At 57.3% G+C, this 21,070-nt stretch overlaps 3 protein-coding genes across 7 annotated transcripts; 1 reads left to right on the forward strand and 2 right to left on the reverse strand.

Annotated features, from left to right (window-relative positions):
- The first annotated feature begins 1,067 nt into the window (after positions 1 to 1,067).
- On the forward strand, positions 1,068 to 11,034 carry NR2F6 (nuclear receptor subfamily 2 group F member 6). 3 transcript variants are annotated; one of them, XM_008157805.3, is made up of 4 exons: positions 1,068 to 2,061; positions 5,832 to 5,926; positions 8,614 to 9,180; positions 10,286 to 11,034. In XM_008157805.3, exons 1-4 carry the CDS (start codon positions 1,781 to 1,783, stop codon positions 10,558 to 10,560), a joined length of 1,218 nt encoding a protein of 405 aa, XP_008156027.1. In that variant the 5' UTR covers positions 1,068 to 1,780; the 3' UTR covers positions 10,561 to 11,034. The 3 variants fall into 3 exon arrangements, with proteins under 3 accessions (XP_008156027.1, XP_054573270.1, XP_054573271.1); XM_054717295.1 differs by having other exon boundaries at positions 8,671 to 9,180; XM_054717296.1 differs by lacking the exon at positions 5,832 to 5,926.
- A 967-nt stretch (positions 11,035 to 12,001) lies between these two features.
- On the reverse strand, positions 12,002 to 14,221 carry OCEL1 (occludin/ELL domain containing 1). 3 transcript variants are annotated; one of them, XM_054717299.1, is made up of 6 exons: positions 14,109 to 14,221; positions 13,547 to 13,723; positions 13,268 to 13,410; positions 12,891 to 13,056; positions 12,588 to 12,641; positions 12,002 to 12,411 (listed from the first exon to the last, which is right to left on the reverse strand). In XM_054717299.1, the coding sequence occupies exons 2-6, from the start codon at positions 13,622 to 13,624 to the stop codon at positions 12,289 to 12,291; spliced, it is 564 nt and encodes a 187-aa protein (XP_054573274.1). In that variant the 5' UTR covers positions 13,625 to 13,723; positions 14,109 to 14,221; the 3' UTR covers positions 12,002 to 12,288. The 3 variants fall into 3 exon arrangements, with proteins under 3 accessions (XP_054573274.1, XP_027990185.1, XP_054573275.1); XM_028134384.2 differs by having other exon boundaries at positions 12,891 to 13,059; XM_054717300.1 differs by lacking the exon at positions 12,588 to 12,641 and having other exon boundaries at positions 12,891 to 13,059.
- A 3,825-nt stretch (positions 14,222 to 18,046) lies between these two features.
- Positions 18,047 to 21,030, reverse strand: USE1 (unconventional SNARE in the ER 1). The gene is made up of 8 exons (XM_008157807.3): positions 20,906 to 21,030; positions 20,572 to 20,621; positions 20,331 to 20,409; positions 20,093 to 20,245; positions 19,562 to 19,574; positions 19,112 to 19,139; positions 18,684 to 18,858; positions 18,047 to 18,460 (listed from the first exon to the last, which is right to left on the reverse strand). Exons 1-8 carry the CDS (start codon positions 21,005 to 21,007, stop codon positions 18,278 to 18,280), a joined length of 783 nt encoding a protein of 260 aa, XP_008156029.1. The 5' UTR covers positions 21,008 to 21,030; the 3' UTR covers positions 18,047 to 18,277.
- Between the last annotated feature and the right edge of the window lie 40 nt (positions 21,031 to 21,070).

Consider the following 21,070-nt stretch of genomic DNA (forward strand, 5'->3'; position numbering starts at 1 on the left):
AGGGACTCCAAGGTGAAAGGTGAAAGGAAGGGCTTTTCCAGCCGGTTAAACGTTAACCGTTAACAAGCCCAGAGCGAGGGGCTCCTGCTTCTCCTGCCAGAAGCAGCCTGGGAGCATTCAAAAGGTGTTTAATAAATGCTGGTTGGCTCTGGTCCAGGGTCTGGGTGGGGTTGTGGGAGGTTTTGCAGGCAGACGGCAGCTGGGAGGAGAGCTCCGGGAGCCTGGAAGAGACATCTGCAGTCCAGCCGGCCGCCTGGCCAAGCCGTTTCTATAAAGCACAGGACAAAAAGGAAATTAAAGGGGAAGGGGCAGGCCCCGGTAGGGGTGGTGTGGGCATTCCTGTCGCCTCTAACCTCGCGGGGCGGTGGGCGACCTGCTCCCAGACGCCTGAAAGTCTGGCGAGGCACCCTCTGACCTCGCGTCCCTGCCAGCCGCCCACCACCACATCCCTTCCCCCTGGATATTCCGAGCACCAGGTGTTCGCCCAAGCAGAGACTGGGTGGGTGGGGGTCGGACGCGGCGACTTACTGGAAGAGGAGGCAAACACAATCCATTTTGCAACTGTGCAATGCCCCAGGGTGCATGGACGTGAGCGCGCGCGCGCGCGCGCGCGGGTATTGCATATGGGCATGCCCCCCCCCCCCCCCCCCGGGTGCAACTGGACCCCCATTATTGCATATGCCGGGAATGTGGGGCTTCCGAGCAGCGCCTTGAGGGCAATGGAGCGAGGCAACCTCCAAAACAGGAGGTGGAGGGGAGGGCCTTGAAAAGGTATCTGGGTGAGGCTGCGGAAAGGCTGAGGGCAGCTGCTGCCCAGGTTCCAGCCGCGGCCGGGCAGGGGTTAAGGCTGGAGCGGGCGAGGACGGGGCGGAGATGTGGAGGGGGAGAGGGAGGGGAAGGGTCAGGCCGAGCGGCCCCGTGCTCCGCCCTCGCCCCTCCCGCCGGCGCCGGGCGCCGCGCACGGCCACCCATGCCCTTATAAGGGCGGCTGTCGCCGGGGCAACGAGCGCCCGCCCCCAGCCCGCGGCGCGCGCCCCTGCCCCCGCCCCCGCCCCTCGCCCGCCCCGCGAATGGAACGTTCTGTGTCAAACCGGCCGCAGCGCGAGGCCGGCGCACGGGGTCGGCGGCGGCGGCGAGAGCGAGGCTTGGGCCCAAGCTCAGGCCCAAGCCTGGCGTGTGCGGCCGCAGCGGGGGCGGCAGCTCGGAAAGCGCCGGCCTGCAGCCCCGCAGGCCCCGAGCGGCCGCCGGGGGGCCCCAGCGACCCAGGGGGCGCGGCGACCGGCCCCGGCGCGCGCCCGCCGCCCATCCCCCTCGCCGCGGGCGGCCGCGCAACTTGCGGCCAAACTTTCCCCCCGGCCTCCTGCGCCCGGATGGCGGCCCGCTAAGTTGGCCGCAGCACCCGGCCGAGAGGCGGCCAGGCCAGAGGGCGCCCCGTGTGCAGCCCGGGCCGAGCCATGGCCCGCGCGCCCCCGCCGCGGACCCAGGGCGGCGGGGCGCGAGTCCCCGGGGCCCCCGGCCCGCGCCTCTAGCGTGCCCCCCCTCGGCCCCGGGCCCGGCCCCGCGCACGCGTGGGAAAGTTGGCCTGGAACCGGCCCGACCAGTTCCGCCCGGGCGGGCGGACCGGCCGCAGGAAGTTGCTGCAAAACTTTTTTTGGGGGTGCAGCCGGTACCCCCCGCGCGCCGGGACCGGATGCGCACCGGGTAGAGTCCCCCCGGGCCGACAGGGGTGCCCGGCGGGAGGAGCGCGGAGGGGGCGCCCCGGCCCCGCTGCCCTGGGGCTATGGCCATGGTGACCGGCGGCTGGGGCGGCCCCGGCGGCGGCGACACGAATGGTGTGGACAAGGCGGGCGGCTACCCGCGCGCGGCTGAGGAAGACTCGGCCTCACCCCCCGGCGCCGCCAGCGACGCGGAGCCGGGCGACGAGGAGCGCCCGGGGCTGCAGGTGGACTGCGTGGTGTGCGGGGACAAGTCGAGCGGCAAGCACTACGGCGTCTTCACCTGCGAGGGCTGCAAGAGCTTCTTCAAGCGGAGCATCCGCCGCAACCTCAGCTACACCTGCCGGTGAGCCCCCTATCCCCGCCCTGCCCCGCCGCCTGCACCCGGCCCGGCCCGGCCCGGCCAGGCCTGGGCCCTGACCTGCTCGGTCACCTTGGGCCTGGCGCTGACCTTTCTGGGCCTCCACTCCCCTTCTGACATAAGGGCACAGCCCCCTGTCCCCCTCTCCATTCCATTCCTGGGATTGTGTATACAGTCGGCGCAGTATGGATGCAGCTCCTCCCATCAGGTGGTCCCCTTGAGTCTTCCGCCCCAGTTCCTTGCTCCTCCTCCGTCCCTCGCTATTTTTCCGGAGAGGGGTCATCTCCGTGGGAAGAGGGATCATCTCCGTGGGAAGAGGGACTGGGGTGCTGTCAAGGGTGGGACCTTAACCCCAGGGCACCCCTTGGGAATGGTCGTGCAGAGACCCCGCGGGAATCGAACGTGGAACTTGGACTGTGCTGCTCGAAGCGTCCAGGGGCCATTGTCTGCGGCCGCTGGGATCGATACGGCGCGCCCTTGGGGTCAAATATCACTTCCAAAGTCGCTCTGGCCAAGGGAGGCCTTGACGAAAGCGAGGCCTGGGTGGCACAGGGCGGCCGCCTTCGCATGGAGGACCCTATTGTGGGGGAACTGGGCCGGCCTATCAGTGGGCACCCTCCCTGGGCTCACCCTGGACCTTGGGTCACCGGAAACCGCGGCTGGAGGGGAGGGGGGAGCGAGGGGGGGGAGGATGGGGAGGGCGGCTGGATTTGACCGCACCTCTGCTGCTCCGCCCCAGCACAGCAGCCTGGAGTGGGATGAGACCTGAGGCTCCTGGAAAATCCCTGACACTTAGGTGGCCCCACTTGGGGCTGGGGGTGTATGTTTCCGAGAAGGCCTGGGCTGTGCCGGGTGGAGTCTCAGTTGAGAGGGGGTTTGCCCAGCCCAGGTCCCCTTCCTACCACTCTTGAGTGAGCATTTTCCCCACTCCATTGATCAGCCCCTACTCTGAGCCTACATGAACATGCCCGGGCTCTGCAGAACCGGTATGGGGAGCCCCACTTCCCATATGCACAAAACTGAGGCTCAGAAAGGTCCTGGTGTCCGTTCAGGGTCACCCAAGGAGAGAACCTGCCCCAACTGGGGAAGGAAGGGTGACTAAGTTGGGGTCAGGGTTCTTCCAGGAAAGGCTTGCTGGAGAGGTTACTGGGTGGGTCCCTGGAGTTTGGCCCCAGGTTTGGGGTCGGCTTGTCTGGCGTGGCCGTGTGTGTGTGTGTGTGTGTGTGTGTGTGTGTGTGTGTGTGTTGGCTTCCTCCCTCCTCCAGTGCTAACTGGGCCACCAGACTGGCCTCATTCTTGCTGCTGGAATAACTGCCTGCTTTCTGGCCAGGTCTTTGGGGAGGGCAAAGGAGGGGCTCAGGTAGTTTTGAGGTCCCAGAGGTTCCCTGAGGGTGGGAGCATCAAGGCTGGGGAGAGGCGGCATTGTTGGGGGCTGGCAGGTCCTTTAGAAGCTCAGGGCTGTGTCACAGGTGAAGTCACTGCCCTTCAGTAAAGTTTCCTCGGGGCCCATCCTGGGTGGTGTGTGTCAGCCCCCTAGAGAGACTCTAGCTCCAAGTCCAGCCCTCTCCCAGGCTGATGGAGGCACAGTGAGACGCAGAAGCACCCAGCCTGTGGAGTCGGGGCTGGGCCAAAGGGAGAGATAGGTCTGGGGTCCCAGGAGGGAACAAGGGGCTCTGTCTGAGGGTCAGGGAGGGCTGCCTAGAGGAGAGCAGCGGGATGGGCCTTAAAGCAGGAGGGGTTTGGTCCAGGCAGACTCCCAGAGGCAGGTTGGGGGAGCATTGTTGTCAGATGAGACCACCCAGGCATGGGAGAGAAGTAAGCGCTGAGTGGGCCTGAAATGCTGGACTGAGGGCCACAGGGAGCAATGGAGGGTGTGTGAGCAAGGGAGGGCTCTAACCAAATGGAACTGGAAGCCAGAAGTCCAGGGAGGAAGCTTAGTTGGGCCCCGGGGTTGAGCCAAGCATGTGCTTGTTAGGTGGATCATTGAACTTTCTGTTTCCCCATCTGGAGGACCAGGAAAGCTGTCCTGACTCCAGAGCTGGGGAAGTTGAAGCAGAAGGTTCCAGGCCTCCCCTGAGGTCAGGGGCCCTGAGCTGGGCCCCTGCCTGCCTGCCTGCCCACCCACCCTAGGCTTGGCTGTTTCCAGCCGGCTGCCCCCAGCCTGCTGCCTAGGACCCTCCCACTGCCTGCCTGCTGGGCTTTGTTCTGGTTCTGCCTGAGCTCCCTCCGCCCTAGCAGGGCCTCCTCCTGGGGGCTGGGGCTGGGGCTGTTTAGGGGCAGAGGCCTGAGCTCAGAGGCTGCCACTTGCAGGATCCAGGCTCTCAGAGGCTCTGCAGAGCCTCAATTCTTCTAAAGCTGCTATTGGCACTCCCTGCTGGGGCCTAGGGCCAGGATCCTGACACCTTCCCCCAGAGCCCCTCAGACAGCCCTCTCCCCACACCTGACCCAGTGCATTTCATATGGAGCTGGCCTCTGGCCTCCTGTTTCCAAATGAGGAAACTGGGGCTTGGTGGAGAAGTTGCTGCAGGAGGGTCAGGGCTGCATGTTCAGCTGAGAGGTGTCTGATTTTTAACTTCATTAAGTGTTTTACTCTGATTTTCTCGGGAGGAACTTCTTGGTGCTCAGCTGGAAGCTCAGGGGTGCCTGCCCCAGGTCTGGGCTCAGCCCTGGGACCAGGGTGGAGAGAGTTATAGAGGGGCAAGGGCCAAGGGGAAGAGGTGCTGGGGACAGATGAAGGACAAGCTCCTGAATCCTCTTGCTTGGGGTTGACTCTGGACAGGGAGCTCACTGCCTCACAGGGCCCGGCCACCTGTCCCATACCCGGGAGAGGCAACAAGGATCCCTGACGGCCACCAGAAAGAAGTTTCTTGGGCTCAGTTAGGAGTTGGAAGGTCCTTCCAGAGGAAGAGACATGGGTGTGGGGTCTAAAAGCAGGGACAGGAGTTGGTTCATTCATTCATTCATTCATTCATTCATTCATTGGTGATGGCCTTGTGCAGGGTGATAATGCTGTGACCCCATAGAGGACTGGCTTTGGCCTGGCCTGGCCTCTACTCTGTTAGTCAACTCATAAAGCCCAGCTCCCTGACCATGTACCTTCTCTGCTCTCACATTACCCCTGGGACAAAGACCCCACCCCTCAGTCTGTCAGTGACTACATAAAATGAAACTGTTTAGGCCTCCATATTTTCACATTTCCAACCTTTTGCTCTCCTTGCACTCTGCTTATAATTGCCTTTCTGTTCACCTGGGGAACTATTCATCCTTCAAAACCCAGTTCCAATATACCTTCGCTGGTGTGCTAATCTACTTTGCCATAGACTCCTATTCATCCGTCACCACCCACCCCCAATTGTCCTTTCCTCTTTTTTTAATTGATTTCAGAGAGGAAGGGAGAGGGAGAGAGAGATAGAACCATCAATGATGAGAGAGAATCATTGATTGGCTGCCTCCTGCACCCACACTGGGGATGGAGCCCACAACCTGGGCATGTGCCCTGACCAGGAATCGAATCATGACTTCCTGGTTCATAGGTCAAAACTCAACCACTGAGCCCTGCCAGCCAGGCTGTCCTTTCCTCTTTGTAGACCTGCAGGCTTAACCTTGATGCCCCTTTGGGGCTACCTACCCAGCCCGGGGTGGGTGGAGTACCAGTGTTTCCCAGGTGCAGCCTTCAGAGTTGGCTCAGAGGGTAGCTTGAGGAGCTGGATGTGGGTGTCACGTTGACCCACATGGTGACCTCTGCATGCCCACAGGTCTAATCGTGACTGCCAGATCGACCAGCATCACCGGAACCAGTGCCAATACTGCCGCCTCAAGAAGTGCTTCCGGGTGGGCATGAGGAAGGAGGGTGAGTCTCCGCGGGGGCGGGGCAGACAGAGGGTAGACAAATGGCCTGCCCTTCACTCCCTCTCTCGGGGTCTGGTGCCTGCTAATCTCGTTACCACCCATCTGAGATCCCAGGGCTCTCAGTTTGGCCCAGGGCTTGAGGAATCCAATTACCCGGGGCTGCCTTGTGGCTGTGCAGGAGCTGGGGCTGCAATGGACGCCCTGACGGGCCAGGTTAGGGCTGTTCTCCGGCCTCCCTGGCCTCAGAGGCAGGTGCTCTGGCCCTGACACCTCAGTGACCTCCCTGCCCCTGTCCCCTAGCCTGGCCACCTCTTTCTGAACAAGGACATATTTTTTTATTTGACTTTCTCTCCCTCCCACTCCGCCCCTGCTTTATGTTTGCCCAAGGCAGGAACTTGCCTGATTAAGTCAAAGGGCAGCCTGTCCTTCCGCCTGACCCCTGGCCCTGGGAGCCGAGGGAGGCCGGCCTTTTGTCTCTGCCCTGGGGACGTGGGTGGATATATGCTGGCAATTGGGCCTAGAACTCCACCCTTAGAATTGAAATGGAATGCAGAGACTTCCACCAGGAGCCTGGGGGCTCTAGAGCAGAATCTGACCCCATGCTGGGTGTCATGTTTCTGCCTGGACTCTCAGGGGCCAGGCCAGCAGTTCTTCCCTGCATTTAAATGGAATTTTTCCTGGTCTGCAGTTGGTTTCTTCTCTGCTGGGCTTCTAGAAGAAGCTAGGAATGGTTGCTCAAACTATGTCCCTTTGGTCCTTTTAAGTTTGAGGTGACTGTCCTGCCTCCTTCCCCCACTTGGATTTGCCTCCACTTGTCCATTTGACCTAAAATCCCTCTGAACTTCAAATCAGGGCTTCAGATCTCCTGTCTCAGGAGTGGATGCCATCGTAATTGCAGCTCATGTCCCAAGCACAGTCCTACCTCGGCCTTTGCATGGGCTCTTCCTTCTGCCTGGCATGCTTCCCCCCCAGACACCTGTCTGGCTTCCTCCCTCCCTTCCGGTAAGGTTTGCTTAAATAGCACGTCCTCAGAGAAGCCTTCCTGACTACCCTTCCTCCTCCTCCTTGATTTCACTGCAGTTTACTTGCTCCCTTGCTAGAATGTCCACTCTCTGAGGATGAAGACTTCTGTCTTGTTTTCTGACATATCCCCATTGCTCATAGATCAGGTCCTGGAATACAAAAGGATACAAGCAAATGTTTCTTGTCTTGAATTACTATTCATTTAGCCCTTACTGTGTGCCAAGTGCCGTTGTAAGCCAGTTAGATAGATTCTTATGTAATTCAGTGATTGGTGTCATCATCTTTATTATTATCTCCTAAATCTTACAGATGGGGAAACTGAGCACAGGGCAGGGAGGTGGGGCCGTTTGCCAGGCTATGAGAGCAGTAGAGTTATGGTTCGGGCTTGAACCCACACATTCTGGGCTGAATGAGGAGGAAGACTGGGGAAAAGATGCTCAGGAAGTGGGAACAGCAAGTGCAAAGGCCCTGAGGTGGGGACATGGTCAAGGGATGGAGGAATAGTGGGGGTGGGGTTTAGAACTGAGTGAGCAAAGGGGGAAGGAGAAGGTCCCCAACCTCTGAGAGTATGGCTCATCCCAGCCTTCACACGCCCCCTTACCCATTTTCGTCATTCCTCCCCATCTGCTATGCCCCTGGCTCCCACCCATGCCCCCCTCCCCATCTGCTCCATGGCAGGTTGGCCAGAAGTTCATGGAGGTGGCAAGACAGGGCCTGCCAACTCGTTAAAGCTCAGTCTCTGCCTGGCACCCAGGCTAATCTGCCCCTCTTCCCACCTACCTGGTCACTGGGGACACTGGCTGAGGCCAGCAGTGAGTCCTCTACCTCCTCCCGTCAAGACTACTGACGGCAGCTAATGTTTATTGTGCACCCACTACTGTCTAAGATTCCATTCTCAGCACTGGGGCAACTGCAGTGACCCAGACAGACAGATCCTCTTGGGGGCCATGACCTGGGAGGCGGGGCTGGGAGCTAGAGAAATGATCCCATTTCCATAGGAGAGATCACTTGCTTTAGGGACAAGCTGGCCAGGGTCCCAAGTCCTAGGAAAGTACCCCCTCCCTGGCCCCATTTTCAGCTCCGGGACTCCCATGATTGACAGATAGGGGTATGATTGACAGGTCAAGCCTCCCTGACTCCTGAATGTAGCTCACGCAGGCCAGTGGGAGAGGGCCAGGCATGCCTGAAATTCGCCCTCACCCAGTGGTCCCATTCCCACCCAGGAAGGGCCCCCCCAAGGTCCTTCTCTGTAGGAAGTTGGGTGGGGTTGGGGGCTGGACAAGGGCTCAGGCTGCAGGACGGAATCCCTGGCCTCCCAATAAGCTGTGTGCCCACGGGGTGGGGTTTTAGGGAAAGGCTAGGTGTGGTGGGTTTTAGAGGGGAGGGGCTGAGTAACCAACTGATCACTTTGTCTTTTCCCCTTTATTTCTCCCTACCTGCCCCCCATGATTCTCTGGATATCCACTTTTCCCTATTCCATCCCTCCTCCTCCTTCCTGGCACCTCTCTCCCCCTCTCTCCCCTCCCCATGTTCCTTCACACTCCCCCTTACCCATTTTCATCATTCCTCCCCCACCTCCTAACCCTCATCCCTCCTCCCTCTCCTGTCTCTCAATCTCCTTCTGCCCTCTCCCCGCCCTTCTGCCCATCTCCATCCCCCTCCCAGCGGTCCAGCGTGGCCGCATCCCGCACTCTCTGCCTGGCGCTGTGGCCGCCTCCTCAGGCAGCCCCCCGGGCTCAGTGTTGGCTGCAGCGGTGGCCGGCGGGGACCTCTTCCCGGGGCAGCCTGTGTCGGAGCTGATCGCGCAGTTGCTGCGTGCGGAGCCCTACCCCGCAGCTGCAGGGCGCTTTGGCGGAGGCGGCGGTTCATCGGGCGCAGTGTTGGGAATTGACAACGTGTGTGAGCTGGCAGCGCGGCTGCTGTTCAGCACAGTGGAGTGGGCGCGCCACGCGCCCTTCTTCCCTGACCTGCCCGTAGCCGACCAGGTGGCGCTGCTGCGCCTGAGCTGGAGCGAGCTGTTTGTGCTGAATGCCGCGCAGGCCGCGCTGCCCCTGCACACAGCGCCGCTGCTGGCCGCAGCTGGTCTGCACGCCGCACCCATGGCCGCTGAACGCGCCGTGGCCTTCATGGATCAGGTGCGCGCCTTCCAGGAGCAGGTGGACAAGCTGGGCCGCCTGCAGGTTGACTCCGCAGAATATGGCTGCCTCAAGGCCATTGCGCTGTTCACGCCTGGTAAGATGCGCTCCAAAGGGGGGGGGGGATAGGTGACTCGGGGGGGGGGGGGGGGGCGGGGTGACCCTTCACTCCCTGATGCCCTGCCTGCCAGACTGTGGCCTGCACCTGCTGTGAGTGCTAAATGGGCAGTGGAGGAGGTGATATAGGTGCTGTGGCACCCTGATGCCCCAACCTCAGATCCCAGGTCTCCCTAAGAACTCTGACTCTGGACCTCAGACCCCAAGCTGGGTCTGAACTGGTTCCACAGCCTCTCTTCCTGATTTTTGGGCTCCCTGAGTCACCCCCCTCTCCCACTCTTCATCCCTTCATCAGAGAGGCGGGGGTGGGTGGGGAGGCCCCTGACACCTGGTTCTGGCCCCTCCTCCCTGATTTCTGTGACCCCAGACCTCTGACCCAGAGTCCCCAACCCGCTCCTAGGGCAGCCTCCAGGGCTGACTGGATTGGGAAGGGGTGTGGCTTTGAGGTCCTCCCCATTGAGGAGGGGCAAGGCTGTCCTAGTACTCTCCTTGCCAGTTGTAACCGTCCAGCCGCCAAAGCCCTACCTAACTCTAGGGACTGGTGGCACAGCTGACTCTAACCAGGAAGGACCCAGACCCCACTACGTGTTTTCTTGGGGCCAGGGATGCAGGAACCGGAGCCATGCCATTCGGGGAGGTGGCATTCATGTGAAATATACAGCTTTGCCTTCCTTCTTCCCTAGAAGACTCCACCCCCCACTTTCAAGGGGCCCCATCTAGACACTGTCACATTTACTCACGCCCCAGACCCCTCTGGGCCTTGCCTTCCTCCCCACGGCCCCTTCCCAGCCCCCTCTTTCCCTTGAACTTGATTAGAACTTGTCTCCCTGACAAGGCCTCAGTTGGGGTCCCATCCACCCTTGTGAGGTATCATTGCCTGCACCCTTGTGTTGTCCTCAGATGAGGCTACCTCCATATCTTTTGAGAGCCTTAGATGCCCCCATTTGTGACCCAGGTCCCTCTCTCCCACGTCTTGAATGCCCCTCTCCCTCCATATCCACATCCCCAATGGTGCCCCCAGTCACCCCTGGGACCCTGTGTCCTGGCATATCCTACCCCATCTGACCTTGCCCTTGTCCTTCCAGATGCCTGTGGCCTTTCAGATCCAGCGCACGTGGAGAGCCTACAGGAGAAGGCACAGGTGGCCCTCACTGAGTACGTGCGGGCCCAGTACCCATCCCAGCCCCAGCGCTTTGGGCGCCTGCTGCTGCGGCTCCCCGCCCTGCGTGCCGTCCCTGCCTCCCTCATCTCCCAGCTGTTCTTCATGCGCCTAGTGGGCAAGACGCCCATTGAGACGCTGATTCGAGACATGCTGCTGTCTGGAAGTACCTTCAACTGGCCCTATGGCTCAGGCCAGTGACTGGATAGGACCCGGGGCACCATGGCTGGGTCTTCAGACCTCAAGGGATGTGGCTGCTCGAGCCTCAGGGGGCAGATTCCCCAGACAGAGGACTCCAGCCTCTCTTCTCAGACTCCTATTTTTTAAAGACTGTGAAATGTTTGTCTTTTCTGTTTTTTAAATGATCATGAAACCAAAAAGTGACTGATTGTCCAGGCTCTGGCCTTGTCCTCCACAGACCCTCCTGGCCAAGATGGGGGAGGAACTGAGGTCCTAATCCTGGGACAGTCTTGTCCCTCAGTGCCTCAGGCATGAACTCGTGGGATGGTGGGGTTGGCTTCCCTCCTGTGATGGGCAGAGGCCTGGTGTCGACTGAGGGGCAGCCGTAGCCAGGAAGGAGTTGCGTGCACCAGGTGGCTTCTGGACACGTGATCCACGTTGGACACTACATAGTGAATGAATCAAGGCCAATAATAAAGGCATTTCCTACCTGCAAACAAAGTTTGTCATCCCTCCCCTGCCCCTATGTTGATTTTTAGAAAGAGTGGAAGGAGGGAAGGAAGAGGTGAGGGAGAAACATGCATGTGATCCACATGCACCCCAACGGGCTGGGGATTGAACCTGCAACCCAGGTACATGCCCTTGACCGGGAATTGAGTCCGCAGTCCTTTGGTACATGGGCTGATGCTCTAACCACTGAACCATACAGGCTAGGGCTCTGTCATCTTTTGAGGGGAAGTCAGCCTACCATGGAAACCCACTCCCACCACCTGGAAAACCCACAGCCTAACAATAGCCCTACTTGCTGTTTGTGTTGGACACTGTTGTAGGGAAACAGTCTGGGGTTGGGAGGGGCTGAGGTCAGCCAGTGAGTCTATAGGAGTTAAGCCTAGCAGATGGCTCCGGTAAAATTCAGACTCTGGCTTCAGAGAGTGAGCCTCATGGATTCACACATGCCCTGGACCCAACACCTCATTGTTTTCTTTGGCCAGCCCTTAATCATGGCTTCTGGGCCCCAGTGTCCTCAGATAAAACAGTGCCCAGCGGCAATCACTGTTCAGTTTGCAGTGCCCACAAGTGGAAAATTGCAGGGACCCATTTATCTGGTTGGCCTCAGGGCCTCCTGTAGGATCCTGGCTGCGCCTGCCCCCTTCAGGTGGTCCCCAGCATTACATCACATGAATTCTCTAGAAGGCTACCCCAGCAAGACTCTAGGGTCCTTTGCCTCCATTACTGGACCCGTGGAAACTCCTGGCCCCTGGGGCTCCCCAATCACTTGGCCCTCACTTTTCTCCCAGAACGGGCCACTTGAGGCTCTGGAGGAGAGGGAGCCTCCTGAACAGATAAGGGTTCATACCACACTTGGAGACCCTGAACATGGCCATATCTCGGAACCTTCATTTTTTTCCTCTGCAACATGGAAGAACAATTTTTTGGTGACAACAGAGTGTTAAGCATAGTATATATTTAAGAAATGTTTATTCCATTGGGATTGGAAACAGGACCTGCTTCCAGAGGATAAGTTGAGATCTAGGGTCCCCATGGGGTCAGGGTTGGGGGTCCTGGAGGAGGTCCTGGGAAGAATTCCTGGAGTAGGGGGTCATCCGGACCAAACCCTCAAAGGCTGAGGCATTTGCAACCAGGGAAGGCTACCCTAGGCAGGGGGAAGAGCAGGAACTAAGGCTGGGAGGTAGAAACAGAAGTGAGGGCAAGTGGGACCACCCCTCCCCCACTAGACAGTCAGGATGCTCAGAAGTACACAGAGCCCTCGCTGTCTCCTTGGTTGTCGAATTTCTGGATCTGCGCCTTGAGGTGCCTTAGTTTGCCCTTCAGGTAACGGCAGCGAGCCTGCTTGTCCAAAAAGCCAGGGTCCTGGGTAGGATGAGAAGCAGGGAAGGCCTTGTGGTAGTCTGGCCTATGGCCCTCAAGCTGCTTGACCATTTGCTTTTCCTCTCTGAGCCTTGGTTTTCTTTCTGTGAAACTGGGCACTTATGGGAGTGTCAGGGGTGCAAAGGCCATGCTGTGGGATTCAGGAAGCCATGACTCACCGTCCGCTTCTTCTCAAATTCCCTCCAGACTCTGGCGGCTACTTGAGCCTCCTTCTGTGAGGGGAGAAGGAGGAGGGGGACTAAGGGAGTGTTGGACCCAAGGAGAGATGGGGAAACTGAGGCTCAAAGAGACACAGTGACCCATTTAGGGAGCACTTTAGGGCTGATGTTGGCTCGTGCTGTGTTGCCAGCCCAGGCTGGAGGAGGAAGAGTTTGGAGATCTAGACCCAATGGGTGTGCTGAAAGCCAGGGTCTGGCCACCTGGAAGGGCTGTGGGGCAAGGGTTTTCACCTGGTTGCTGACCTGGCTTTGGGGTGGGGGCAGAGAGGTCAGCAGGGCTTCCAGCTGCTGGAGCTTAGCCTGTGCAGAGCGCAACTCCTGCTGGAGCTCCAAGAACTCTGAATACTGGTCCTGGAACACAGCAGCGTAGCAACTCCGTTCCCTCTCACTGCTCACTGGTGGGTACTTACTGCTGGGGGAGGGGGGAGTGTTGAAAGCAGGACAGAGTGTGAGAGTAAAGAATCCCTGCCTTTCCCCCAATCAGTGTAATTTTTTCTTTGCTCATGCTGGGCTCACTGCTCAAAATGTCCTTTTTCTCTTACTTATTCACTAGTCAAAGCCCCAGACTCAGTGCCCCTTCACTGTCCCCAGACACCGGCAACCACATGGGGGACACTCACAGCTCATAGTCGGGCACTGGGTGGGGCCTAGGCATATGCTCCCCAGGGATGGATTCAACAGGCTTCTTGGTGCCGGGGAGGGTCCGGTAGGGCAGTTCATCCTCAAATACAATCTTCTTGGGCCTTGCCCTGTGAGCGCCTGGCTGCGGTTAGCACAGAGAACAGCGGACGCTGGTTTCAAATGAACGAGGCTATGGGGAAGCTGGGATCCTTTAAACTGGGGGTAATGAATCCTCTGCCTGCGCTCGGCCTAGGGACCTTCCTCCAGCTCAGACTCACCGGAGGCCCTGGGCCAGGCGGGCGGAACTGCAGGTCCCCCCGGGAGCCGTGGGTGTGGGGGGGCCCCCGGGTGGGCATGGACCTCGGGAAGGAGCCGCTCGGGCGTCCCGGGGCCGACGGGCGGGTCCTGCGGGGGGCGTCGTGGCCCGCACGTGGCGGGGGTGGTCTGCGGGCGGCCTGTGAACAGAAGGACGCACCTGAAGGGGGGCGCCGCTGCAGAACCCGCTGCAGGCGCCGCTGCAGAACCCGCCGAGAGCGAACCTGTGACAGCCAACTCCCAGCCCCTAGCGCGAGCCCCAACCCCGCTCATTTGCATAGATGCACACGATTGGTCCTCAGAGCGCTCCGACTGCGGAACCCGGAAAGGCGCTATGCAAATGGCCCTGACGCCGCCGCGCGGTCGGGGCCTGGCTGGGGTTCAGCCCCGCGCTGCCCCGGGCTCGCCCGCTGCGGCGCCCGGAGTCCCCTGACACCGCCCCTGGGAAGACCCCGGGGACCCCCGCCCGGGCTACGCGCCGCACGGACCTCCCCCGACCGAGCTCCCGCTCCCGCCCGGAGTCACCTGTCCCAGCGTCCGGGGCTCGGTGCTGGGGTCCACTCTCCGCGCAGCTGAGTACGAATTACGCCTTAACTGCACGTTGGACCCAACTGGTGGGGTCGCTCCGCCGAGCGGGGGCGGGGCTGACGGGAGGGGCCGGGCTGGCGGCGAGGGGCGGGGCCTGGCGACGCGGGGTGGACTCGCCGCCCTGAAACTCAAGTTCCAGTCCTCGGAAGACCCCACCTGCCGTGTGTCTGGGGCCGGTGAGTCACCCGCTCTGAGCCTCAGTTTACTCGTCTGAAAACCGGTGGCTTTGGCGAACTTGCAGCCATCTATTTACAAAGAAATCATATTTATAAAACATTTCTCTAAATAACTAGCGGCATATTTATAAAGTTCAAACAATAGAAAAGATGCATAGGGCAAAAGTGAATGTCGCATCCGCTCGTCTCAGGAGCAGCATTTAGTTGTGTCTCCTTCTGGGGCGATCCTATTTCAGTGACAAACAATATAAATAGTTCCCTCACTACAGACAATACTGCAAAAAAAATATTCACGTGCACGTTCCTTTGGCCACATATGGGAGGAACTGGAATTGCCCCTGCACGGCAGAGACCTCTGTATTTTAATTTGGAAAGATCCTGTCCAGTTGGTTTTCGATGGGGTTGTGCTGTTGATATACCAGCAGTGAAACACTGGTTTCCCCCAAACCTTTGCCACACCGATGTTAGCACGGTTTTCTGCAAATGTATTTTCAGTTTTAAATCTCGCTTAATCTGGTAAGTGAAAAAATTTAGAAACCATTTGTATTTCTTTTCTTATTTTCTGCAAATCTTTTTTGTCTTGTTGATTTTTTAGTAGCTCTTCCTATATCAGGGAAGTTAGTTTAACCAGGTAGTGTATCTTCTTTGATGCTGTTATAAATGGAAACAAATATATGTTATAATTTTTTTCATTTATTTTTTCCCCATCACCATTTATCCCTCCCATACCCTCTTCCACCTCCACCCACTCTAGGAAACTAATTTAAATATTCATTAAATCCCTTGTTAGTTTATTGAATTCTCTTATTAAAATAGCTTTTTAAAATGGTGAGGGAAGGAGCCCTGGCCATTGTGGCTCAGTTGGTTAAGCATTACCCCAGGCACCAAAAGGTCAAGGGTTCAATTCCCAGTCAAGCCTGGGTTGTGGGCTTGATCCCCAGGAGCGGGCAAGCAGGAGGCAGTTGATCAATGTTTCTCTCACATTGATGTTTTTCTCTCTCTCCCATCCTCTCTCTAAAAATCAATAAAAACATAGTAAAAAAAATAAATAAATGGTGATGGAAGGAGACTTGACTTGGCGTGGTGAACACAATACAGTATACAGATGATGTATTATAGAATTGTACCCTTGAAACCAATATAATTTTATTAACCAATGTCACTCCAATTAATTCAATAAAAATTAAATAAGTAAAAATAAAAAATAGCTTTTGTCTTTCTGATAGTCATATCATCTGTAAATATTTTGCCTCTTTTCTAATTTTTCAGTCTTACGTATTTTCTTGTCTAGCTGCATTGAACACTTCCTGACAATGGTAAATCATTGGGGAGGTGGCTGGGCCGTGGGCATCCCCACCTCTTCACTTGGATAGCACAACTTTCATTATTTGCCCATGAAACTCAATGCTGCCTTTGCCTTGAGGTTTTCCAATTAAATGAGGAGAAAAAAAATCTCTTTCTTAATTTGTATGCTCTTTTGTATACTGTTCAGCAACAGTACAAAGTACCATTTCACCCTGCTTACTCTGGTTTTGTTTCCTGATGTATTCATGTGGCTATTGACAGACTCCCTAATACCGAACCACTCCTGGGTCTCAGGCATGAGTCTTTTTTAATATGTATATATATATTAATATGATCTCTGAATGCATAATAATCTGGCCACTCAGTGTATGTATATATATACACACTGAGTGGCCAGATTATTATGACCACCCCATCAGTACTTCGTTGGACCACCTTTTGCCTTCCATACTGCGGCGATTCTTCTTGCCATTGACTCCATGAGATGTTGAAAGGTGATGCGAGGAATCTGACACCATGCCTGATGAATAGCACTGCCCAGTTCTGTGAGATTTGATGGTTGTGGAACCAGCTGCCTGATGGCTCTTTTAACTTCGTCCCACAAATGCTCCATTGGATTGAGATCTGGTGATTGTGGGGGCCACTTAAGCAAGATAAAGTCTCCCTCATGTTCTTGAAACCACTCCTGCACAATACGAGCACCGTGGCATGGCGCATTGTCTTGTTGGAAGAAGCCATCTCCATTGGGATACGCCATCAACATGATAGGATGTACTTGATCAGCAGCGATACTTAGGTATGTTGTGCTATTCAGACCTTGTTCCACACGAATTAAAGGGCCCAAATCATGCCAGGAAAACATGCCCCAAACCATAACACTGCCCCCACCAGCTTGAAGGGTTGTACTCATGCATGTGGGGTGCATGCTTTCATGCTGTTTCCACGAAATTCTCACTCTGCCATCTGCATGATGCAACTGGAAACGTGATTCATCGGACCACATGACTTTTTTCCCAATGCTCGACTGTCCAATCCTTGTGTTCCTGTGCGAATTGGAGACGTTTTATCTTGGTAACTGCAGACAGCAAAGGTGTCCAAACAGGCCTTCGGCTTCCATATCCCATACATGCAGTGTACGGCTAATTTGCCTACAAACGTCAGGTGGTCATAATAATCTGGCCACTCAGTGTGTGTGTGTGTGTATTTTAGAGGCCTGGTGTGTGAATTCGTGCATGGGTGGGGTCCGGCCAGCCTGGCCAGGGGGAGGGGACATGGGCAGTTGGCCGGCCTGCCTGTTGGTCGAACTCCTGGTCGAGGGGCCAATTTGCATATTAGCCTTTTATTATATAGGTTATACACTGAGTGGCCAGATTATTATGCGTTCAGAGATCATAATAATCTGGCCACTCAATGTATATTTCAGAGAGGAAGAGAGAGGGAGAGATAGAAACATCAATGATGAAAGAGAATCATCACACCCCCCCTACTGGGGATTGAGCCTGCAATCCAGGCATGTGCCCTTGACTGGAATTGAACCTGGGATCCTGCAGTCCTCAGGCTGACGCTCTATCCACTGAGCCAAACCAGCTACGGCTCCTTTTTATGATCTATTTTTAAAAGCTGCCACTAGAGCTTCTATAAAGCTCCATCTGGTGGTTTTGCATCCGTGTCAGTGGTGGTCCCCGTGGGTACCTCCATGTGTCCCACAGTGCCTGCTCATGTGCCAAGTGTCTGAAACACTTTCCATGCAGCTGTCACCTGTCCACCCTTCCTTACTGAGCTGCCCTGGTCACCATCCTTACAGGCTTTGCCCTCCACGTCTGAAATGGGGGTGAGCAGAGGCCAGGACCCACTGTTACCCTGGACTCCCACTCACGACCCCTTCCAGGGTCCCAACTCCAGTGCCCTCCAGTTCTCATCTGAAATGATCAGACTATAGCCCGGGCAGGGCAGGGCAGGGCAGGGCAGGGTCTCCACGAACCCTCCCATTTGCCGAATGACAGTGTGAAGCACCTGCAGTGTCCTGAGAGCCTAGGCTGTGCTGAGCCCTGTCCCTAAATTATCACCTTCAATTGCAAGGAAGGCCTAGCACTGATGCCCCCTTCTCTAGGCATGGCCCATTCCTTCCCCACCCTCCAGGCCTCACCCTGACTCCACAGGGTGAGGAGGCATTGTTAGTTGGCTCTGATTCTACCAGACCGGGGGGTAGGGGTTTGGGTGTGGGGAAAACAGGGGGGTTGCTGAGTCACTACCCCTGTCCCCAACCTAATCTCCCCGCTCTGCTTATGTAGTCTTTGTGGCTCTCGGGGGCCTCCAAGGGCCTACCCATCTTGTCCACCCCAAAGGGCACCTCTGGAGAGGGGTGAAGGGCAGACAGAACACAGAAAGGGTTGGCCAGTCCGGGTCTTTTTATTTTTAAATATATTTTTATTGATTTCAGAGAGGAAGGGAGAGGGAGAGAGATAGAAACATCAATGATGAGAGAGAATCATTGATTAGCTGCCTGACTCCTGCATGACCCCTACTGGGGATTTGAGCCTGCAATCCGGGCATGGAATCAAACCCTTCAGTCTGCAGGCCGATGCTCTATCCACTGAGCCTAACCAGCTTGGGCCAGGCGGGTCTTTATTTGAGTTTGGGCATGATTCGGATGAAGAGGATCATGCTGATGAAAATGAAGCAGACAATGATAAGCATCGCCCAAAGCAGCCAGTTGACGGATTTCTGTGTGTGCTGCTCCAGCCGTTCTGATTCTGTCTTCAGCTTCTCCAGGTTCTGGTCGGCCATCTTGAGTGAGTGCGACAGGGTCTAGGGGTGAGAGTATAAAGGACTGGGGTCAGTGTGGACTCCCCCTACTGCCCTGGGGCAAGTCAGCACCTCTTGGCCGTGGCTGGTGCTGTTTCCTCAGCTGGGAATCTTGTCTGCTACCAAATTTGTATTTATCCAGCCAAGTCCCAGCCACAATGCCCCTCTACTGGGAAACCTTCTCTATGTCCCAGGGCAGAAGCCGCAGTTCCCATAGTCCTCACACCTGGTTGTCCTTCTTGATGACACTCTGGGCGGCCAGTGTGTTGGTCTTAAGGCTCCGGGCCAGGCCTAGCATTTCTTCTGCCAGCTTCTCCTGGAGGTTCTGGTGCTGCTGCAGGACGAGGTCTAGCTCGGCTGCTGACTGCTTCTCATCCCTGGGCCTGGGACCTGCCACCCCACTGACCTCACACACGGTGGACAGGTAGACATGAGATGGGCGTGGGGTGGGAGGTGGGGGAAGAGACAAACATGTTCCCAGGGAACCCAGAGGTTATGGCTACAGCTACTGGCCCCTTCTTTGCTTTGGCTTCTGGGTAAAGCATTCCCGGAAGTGGCGTCTGATGGGTTAGACGCTTGTGGTGGCTCCTCAGTGGTCCAAGATTTGTCCAGCCCTCCTCCCCCCAGTGCTGCCCAAGGGCTGAGGACACTCACGTTCTCTTCCTCACATCCAGCTTGGGCTCTGGAAGAGGAACAGGCCACGCAGAAAGGAGAGGATTGGTTCTCTGCATTCTGGTTTCTTGACCATTACCTGGGATGGGTCTGCTACACATAGACCCTTCCCCAACTTGTCTGCTGCCCAGCAGGCTCCTGATCACCCCTCAAAGCTCTAGCTCAAATGCCCTTTTGTCTGGGATGTTTTCCTCACCCCCATCTGGGCTTCCCCTGGCCCCAGGTCCCTCCCCCTGGTTTCCTCTGGGCACCACTTCCTCTGTCACAGCTGCCCCCTCCAGACATGACTTGGTAATGCCCCCAGGGACACTCCCTGGGCTGTGGAGGACCCTGTGGGAGCCAGATGAGGCACAAGGGATGGGGGGCAGCAAGGTCACATGTTATGTCCCAGGCAGTTGGGACTTGAGTCCTGTTCTGCTCAGGGCAACTCACCTCCAGCAGAGTCCTGTGGGAAAAAGGGACAGGCGGGAGGTCACGTACCTTGTCATGCCCCCAAACCCGTCCTTTCTGCTCTCAGAACCTCAGTATCCTTAGTCAGGGCCCCGGGCAAGTCCCACAACCTCTGACCCTCAGTTTCCTCAACTATCAATTAGTAATGACAACAGCTCACATTTTGAACGGTTTAACTGATCTATGGAAAGTTCTCTGCCATCCTATTTTAAAGATGAAAAAATCTTGTCTATCTGTGGCAGGGGGCAAGCCAGGAGCCAAATCTTGCACTGGGCCAACTCTGTGGCTTAACCAGACATGTGCGCCTTTTGCCACGTACCAAACAAATTCCTCTTCCTCTAGCAAAACCCTGACCAGAATGCCCTCTGTTGGGAAGCCTTGTTTTATGGCCTAGGGCAGAGGCCCCTAGGTTAGGGTCCCTGTATCTGATAGTATTTCTTGTTCTGGCGACCCTCATGCACTGAACTCCCTCCCTGACGGAAGGGTTCCCCAGGAGCAGGGAGGGTGCCCTACCATGCCTAGCAGCTCACTCCGCATCTCGCTGGTGTAGCGTGCCCGTGACTGCAGATGGACCGTCTTGGTGGCGGGCACCCGCTCCCTGGCAGTGGTTGGCACTCGGCCGGGGGCCAGGAACTGGTTGGCTAGTGCCTTCTCTGAGGAGGAAGTCTACAGAAGAGGGAGGAGGTGTCACGGGGACCCAGGAGAGCCAGCTGAAGGCTGAGAAAGCGGAGGAAGAGGTTCCTGTGCTCACCAGCTTCTCCGCCTGCAGCATCCCCTTCAGAAAGTCAACCTTGCGGGAATATTCATTGATCACTTCACAGACCGGTTTGCTGGATGGCGAGATGTCGAACAAGAAAACCTGTCCGCTGTCCCCCGTTCAGAGAAAGGTCCCAGCAAGGACTGGAGCCTAACGGCCCCCCTACAGACCCTGCCTCCCGCCCCCCGTGGCCCCTACCCTCCGATATGAAGCCCTTCTGGCCGTCGGCACTCACCTCGTCTGGGCTTTCAGGGCCTGCAGCATGTCCTCGAGGGCTCCCACGTACTGGGGAGGAAAAGTGGGTGTCAGCCGGCACCCCCATCCCTCCCCATCTTGCTCGAAGGGGGCAGAGCCAGGGAGGGGTTAGGGGCTGGAAAACGGAAGGGGCCAATGTCAAGGAGGCGGGGCCCGCTGAACCCCAGGGACGAGGGTGGACGGAGCGGGTGGACGTGGCGGCGCCCACCGAAGGGGCGTGGCCAGGGCGGCTGATGGGGGGCGGGGTCCGGCTGCCAGCCCCGGGCACCTCCCTAAGAGAGTCGAGCTCTAAGCGGCAATGCAGGGTCCCCCACCTTCTCTAGACGCCATTCGTCCGGGTCCCGCTTCTCTGCTGCCATTGCCTCGCAGCGGCACAGCAGCCGCACCAGGTTCAGTTCCAGCCTGGACGCTGCCATCACCGACCGGCGGTACCCGCCCCTTCCGCCGGCGCCACCCCGCCCCTTCCGCCCGCGCCCTCT

This window comes from Eptesicus fuscus, chromosome 6 (genome assembly GCF_027574615.1).
Source record: "Eptesicus fuscus isolate TK198812 chromosome 6, DD_ASM_mEF_20220401, whole genome shotgun sequence".
Lineage (NCBI taxonomy): Eukaryota > Metazoa > Chordata > Mammalia > Chiroptera > Vespertilionidae > Eptesicus > Eptesicus fuscus.

Excerpts from the sequence above, each read along its gene's own strand:
- OCEL1 (XM_028134384.2), bottom strand. The coding sequence starts at position 13,624 with ATGCCCACCCGGGGGCCCCCCCACACCCACGGCTCCCGGGGGGACCTG. Across the intron at positions 13,060-13,267 it reads CCAGTGCCCGACTATGAGCT|CAGTAAGTACCCACCAGTGA; the intron begins GTGAGTGTCCCC and ends CCCCTCCCCCAG. Across the intron at positions 12,412-12,587 it reads AATTTGAGAAGAAGCGGACG|GACCCTGGCTTTTTGGACAA; the intron begins GTGAGTCATGGC and ends CATCCTACCCAG.
- USE1 (XM_008157807.3), bottom strand. The coding sequence starts at position 21,007 with ATGGCAGCGTCCAGGCTGGAACTGAACCTGGTGCGGCTGCTGTGCCGC. Across the intron at positions 18,859-19,111 it reads CTGGATGTGAGGAAGAGAAC|TGGGGTGGCAGGTCCCAGGC; the intron begins GTGAGTGTCCTC and ends GTGTGAGGTCAG. Across the intron at positions 18,461-18,683 it reads TCATCAAGAAGGACAACCAG|ACCCTGTCGCACTCACTCAA; the intron begins GTGTGAGGACTA and ends TCTCACCCCTAG.
- NR2F6 (XM_008157805.3), top strand. The coding sequence starts at position 1,781 with ATGGCCATGGTGACCGGCGGCTGGGGCGGCCCCGGCGGCGGCGACACG. Across the intron at positions 2,062-5,831 it reads AACCTCAGCTACACCTGCCG|GTCTAATCGTGACTGCCAGA; the intron begins GTGAGCCCCCTA and ends GCATGCCCACAG. Across the intron at positions 9,181-10,285 it reads CATTGCGCTGTTCACGCCTG|ATGCCTGTGGCCTTTCAGAT; the intron begins GTAAGATGCGCT and ends TTGTCCTTCCAG.